The 6,000-nt window shown below is 38.4% G+C and overlaps 1 protein-coding gene across 1 annotated transcript in view; it reads left to right on the forward strand.

Annotated features, from left to right (window-relative positions):
• gogo (golden goal) overlaps positions 1-6,000 on the forward strand; it is an 849,136-nt gene that overhangs the window by 136,634 nt on the left and 706,502 nt on the right. Inside the window, exon 2 of the mRNA XM_069824981.1 lies at positions 2,331-2,592. Within this exon, the coding sequence (XP_069681082.1) occupies positions 2,581-2,592 (12 nt within the window). The 5' untranslated portion in view covers positions 2,331-2,580. The remainder of the gene's footprint in view (positions 1-2,330; positions 2,593-6,000) is intronic.

Raw genomic sequence — 6,000 nt, forward strand, 5'->3', positions numbered from 1 at the left:
TTTTGCATTACTGTGGTTGGAATAGTCAAAGCTTAACATTTGTTCAGTGCATACAAGAATTCAATCAAACATACTACAATGAGAGTGTTGCTGTTCCAAACAATTGCCCCTGGAATACCCTTACCCCCGCAGCCAGTCTTGACCCGTTGGAAAACGTGGTTGGACGCTGTTAATTATTATGCAGAACATTACGGCAAAATAATGGAGGTAATTGATGCACTGGATAGCACAGACAGTTCCGCTGTTGCAGCTGTAAAATCATTGCCTTCTGAACAGCTATTGGAAGATATTCTGTTCATTGATTCTAATTTTAGAATCGTGTCCAAAAGCATCATCCTGTTAGGATCGTCTAAACTTCAACTCTCAGAAACTCTTAATATAGTGGATGAAGTATCACAAACCGATATCCAAATTAACAATTCACTAATTTGAGAAAAAGTGAAATGTAAGTTGAGAAACATTATTGCTAAAAATTCTGCCTATTCACAACTTCATATTATAAATAATGTACCATCAGATCACGACAGGACATCTCAAGTTGGTGTAGGTACTAAAAAGTAGTGACTTTCTATTCTTCAAATATGCACGTATTACATCGTGTGATGTTGAACGTAGTCTACATTTTCCCAAAATAAAAACTGTTTAAATGACCATCGTAGGAGATTACTTTGCAGTCGCTCAAAATGTACGTAACTCTTCACTGCAATGCACATATTCAAGGATGATGTGAGTATGTTACATTAAATTTTAAGAGTTAATATATCTCACTACAAAATAATTGTGTATTTACATGTTGAGGCATTTCCTACTTCAATGATCATTCACTATATTTCTTGAATACAGGATACAGGTTTTATTGTAACCGCAGTATACTGCTCAGTGTTTACATTAGAGGCATACTCCATCCGTTGCACGCCCCCTTCTCGTACAGTCTATACCGCGTGCGCAGTAAACCTTACGATTCTCGTGGCAATTCCACGAAGTCTAGTTATGAGACACTTCATACATAATTCACTTGCGAGTTAAGGTGTAATATTATTTATGGTGTGAAAATTACGTTGTTCGTTTGTGTAATCTCCCTTTATTTCGATTAAATATTGCGAAATTCTTGTACATTCATTTATGCACGATTCAATAATTTTCTATTGCACCGCACGGATATTTAGATATGTTGAAATTATAGGTTATGTTTACTGTACCAGTTGCCCCTTTCTGTCTAATTTTAGTGATCTCCAATGCCCTGCCATTCATACGAAAATTATAGGTTATGTTTACTATATTTAACTTATATTCCTAAATTCGCAATCATACATTATAATTAAACATAATGTCATGTATGATACCCCGGACATTCAATTTGTCTGTATTTTAATACTACAATTGAGTACTGAATCATTGTATTTATCTGCTACATAAGAGATGAGGTAACACAATTGTACGTACACTAATTTCATAGGAGTGGTATGGTAAATATTTTGTCTAAAATTAAGGAAGGTAGATGTGCTAAATTGAAATCACAATATAAATTCTTTTTTATTAAACCTTAAAATAGCTTCCATTCTAAACTTAAAATGTTGACGCTAACAGATTATGTTAACATGTAAAATTCTCTTCACATTAAAATAACACAGTTTTGTAATTATTTCTGCAACATATTATGCAACAAGAAGTAAACGGAACTTATGGACACATTACACTAAATAAAACTTAGCTATGATACGCAATAAAGTTATAATATAATATTTCACTGAGCTCCATACACTGAAATAGAAAACCCGAACAAACATTACGGCCTGGTCTACATCGAAAAGGCATTGACTGTGCCGTATTTCGCATTTTTGTGAAAAGCTATGTAAACTGTGAAATGTTCGTTATCGGTTGTAATAACTGTAAATGGCTAAAATACAATAATTTGAATAATAATACGGGACAAGGAGACGTTTGTAGTACTATAAATTGTAAGAAAAATAGGTTAGAGTTATCCTTCTTCCGAAAGATCCAGGAAGGTGAGTTTATAGAATATAATATATATTTTATGAAAATAATATATAAACCTCATGTATTTCGTATTTCAATAGTGGAAGGAAGGTGTTAATTTTTTCAAAAGAAAGCGATATCGAAAGTACAATACATTTTATGGCCTGCTAGGGAAAGAGTCTGTGATGAGGCGATAGTAGCGATCCTGGTGGTGAGCAACTATCTATGGATGCATATTTAAACTGTCTATGTTCAATATTTAGTAAGTATTAAGCTTCGTGACTGTATATACTAGACTGTGATTACCCCGTCTGCTGATGCATCTATTCTCAATGCTTCCTTTCTTCTCGCAGGGCGACCATATGGCCCATCATGCGTACTGAATCCCTGGCAGGAAGGGACGGCATGACAGACTGCAAGGCGTGGCTCTCCCGTCTCAGCATGGCTGTTCCATAATCGTCACCAACTCTGGGTAGAGGAAAAACGGCCTCGCCCTAGGCGTCCCCCGACTGGAACCGGCTCATGGTCGTAAACCTTACAGAGAAAGTGACATCTGTCAGCCATATTGAGTGAAGTTGCACCATATATATAGGATGAAATGAAATGAGGAAAAAGGTAAGATAAAATACAGGGAGATTTGTAAAGCTACGGAAACAGTCATGTTGCTCATTGCTCACCAATCAGATATGAAGTACGCAATATATACGATGAAAGAGTAATGGAACGGAGAAAAATTCTCTCCGGCAATATCTGCATGGAAATATCATATGTACTTCGGTACATTAAAATACATACGCAATATATAGTGTAGCATCAGTAATGAAAGTATTGAAAATCTGTTGACTATAATATCCCCATACTTCCTCTGATTGAGGTTCAGGCTGTACATCTATTACCAGGCAGTATATCTCGCTTCACGATGTGTCAGAGGAAGAACAATTGTTGTTTGAAAGCATCTGTTACTAGTCAGTGATGCATACAATGGAGGAAAAAGGAACTGGTCAACCTGCCTCATTATGTCCTACCCTAGTTGCCTCATAAGTGGTGCCTTGTTGGTATCACTTCTGAGGTTCAGGCCTGCCTTCGGACAGTTGATTAAACAACCAACAGTGTCCTCATTAGCTTCGTCGTGGTCTTGATATCAATTCTCGTGGTGATATCTGATCGTGTGTGTGATACAGATCGTAAATTTATATCACTCATTTCCATAATATGGGTCGTTATCCTGAAATTCCTATATGCCTTGATATTGGTGGACGCCCTGATTATGGTAGATGTCCTGATATTGGTAGTTGCCATGATATTGGTGGTTGCCCTGATTTTGGTAGATGTCCTGATATTGGTAGTTGCCATGATATTGGTGGTTGCCCTGATTTTGGTAGATGTCCTGATATTGGTAGTTGCCATGATATTGGTTGCCCTGATTTTGGTAGACGTCCTGATATTGTTAGTTGCCATGATATTGGTGGTTGCCCTGATTTTGGTAGATGTCCTGATATTGGTAGTTGCCATGATATTGGTGGTTGCCCTGATTTTGGTAGATGACCTGATATTGGTAGTTGCCTTGATATTGGTGGATGCCCTGATTTTGGTAGATGTCCTGATATTGGTAGTTGCCATGATATTGATGGTTGCCCTGATATTGGTAGTTGCCATGATATTGGTGGTTGCCCTGATTTTGGTAGATGTCCTGATATTGGTAGTTGCCATGATATTGGTGGATGCCCTGATTTTGGTAGATGTCCTGATATTGGTAATTGCCATGATATTGATGGTTGCCCTGATTATGGTAGATGTCCTGATTTTGGTAGATGTCCTGATATTGGTAGTTGCCTTGATATTGGTGGTTGCCATGATATTCGTCAAAGTCTTCTGTCACTGCCCCCGATCTCTCTCTGTTGTATCAAATTGCATTTCACTTCCAAGTCCAAGGTCCGTGTTTCGCGTCCCGTCAGCCCCGAAGCAGCAGATTTGTGTCACCACTCTGCGCTCGTTTGTCTCCTACTTCGTAATTACAGAGGGCTGTCTTAGCCGCTCCCTGATAATTATACCAGCCCGCTGTTTCCGATCCTCAACTCTTCTGCTTCCTGTTGTAATGGAGCCAGCTTCCCCTCCGATGCGGCGGCAGAGCAACAGGTGCGCCAGGGAAGAGCGTCACGTTCCGATCGCTTTTACCAAAGACGAAATCTGCAACACAGAAGAAATCCGCTAGAAGAGGAAGAGGTCAAAATTCGCAGCGTTGCCTCCTGCAGAGGGAAGTAACCCGACTCTTAGAGTCGCTTTCAGAGAAGGCCTCACTACGGACAGCAGATATCTCTGTTGGACATCGGAAGTGCAACAGTGTTATTAGGCAACATGTCACTTGATCAGCCGATGTGTCTTTAGGAGAACGTCTTGACAAAAAATGTTAAAAAAATGGGAAACACAAACTATGACGGCAGACACAGTCAACAAGAAAGTGTAGATTATTCGGTTGTGAATGGCAGAGTGAGCTCTGCAGACAGAGGGCGGGGTTTGAGTCTGTCATGTCTGCGTCGGCCATTTGTCAAACTTGCAGGTCAAATAAATGAACAGCAGACGCGACTGACACTGACGCCTGTCGGGTAGACGTCCTGCCAAACACTTGACATCACTGGCTGGCCGCTTGCCAATACTGGTAGTCGTTCCTGGTTCGATTCCCGTGGCAGTGTCTCTGTAGACTTAGGGCCAACACTTCAACTTCGCATTCTGGAAAATATTGAATTTAAATTCAATCCTGCACCTGAGGAGGAACAAACCCGGGAGATGAATGAACAGCCACTCTCAAGGCTGAAGCTGTTCACGCAAGATTCCCATTCCGAAAGTAAGGAACGTGTTTGTTGCTAGAAAGAAATGTATTCATATTTTTTAGAAGCATTAGATATTGTAAGGAGAGCTGCACTAGAGGATAGTCCGTAATTCATGTAAGGGACTGTTATGCCTTGTCCGAAACTGTGTGGACATTTCGGTCCGAAGCATATTTTTTTTAGACTGAATCTTTATTAAGGAGATGCTCCACAGTTTAAGCTAGCGTTTCGCAAAGTGTGTTCCACGGAACCTAAACATTTCTTAATCTTATTTTACACTTAGGAGATAGCATAATAGTACATTATGCAACGAGTCTATAATGGTAATAATTAAGACGCGAGGATGTTTATGAAACGAGCCCAAGCGAGTTTCATAATTTTCATACGAGCGTCTTAATTACCATTATAGGCAAGTTTCATACGACTTTTTATGCTCGACCATATTTCTAACTTGAAATTATTCATAAGTATTCATGTTATTGTTATGTGAGTGCAATAGCCTACCTCATGAATTGTGAGATGTGCGCAGACGCGAAAGTATTGATTTTTTCCGGGAAACGAATGTCGACGACCTTGATATAATCTAGAGAGTAAGATAACATTAGTCTTGATATAACCTTGAAATTGATTTAGAATTGAAAAACGAGATGACAAATTGAATTTATTTGAATATTATTTACAATTAACGCTAGTTATTAAAGTAACAGAACATAACCTTTTGCGACAGTATTGGATTTCCAGCCTCCGTGACCTTTCGATAGTTGTCTTTCGATTGCATATCCGAGAATAATCGAAAACCTGAACTTTAATGAATAGGTGTACTTTAATGACATGCATTAAAGGGCTACTACCAGGTGTATAGTTACTACATTTCGGCATGGCCGAGCATAAAATGTATAACAAATGTCAATATGAATCAGTAATAGTCCTAACTTGAAACGTCATCCATAAACATCAATCATAATAACAGTAACTGTAATAATAATAATAATAATAATAATAATAATAATAATAATAATAAGACTAATATAACGGATTACAAAGGTTCAATGGTTACATTGTAGGTTAAAAGTGGTTGGCGGAAAATGTTTGAGGAACTCGGTCTGTAGGAAGACTTAATTAACATCCTTAAAGCTTTCTTCTGCAATAAAACATTTTCGTTTGTAAAAGTTACAACGAAATGATGGAGAATAGATAT

This window comes from Periplaneta americana, chromosome 4 (genome assembly GCF_040183065.1).
Source record: "Periplaneta americana isolate PAMFEO1 chromosome 4, P.americana_PAMFEO1_priV1, whole genome shotgun sequence".
Taxonomy (NCBI): domain Eukaryota; kingdom Metazoa; phylum Arthropoda; class Insecta; order Blattodea; family Blattidae; genus Periplaneta; species Periplaneta americana.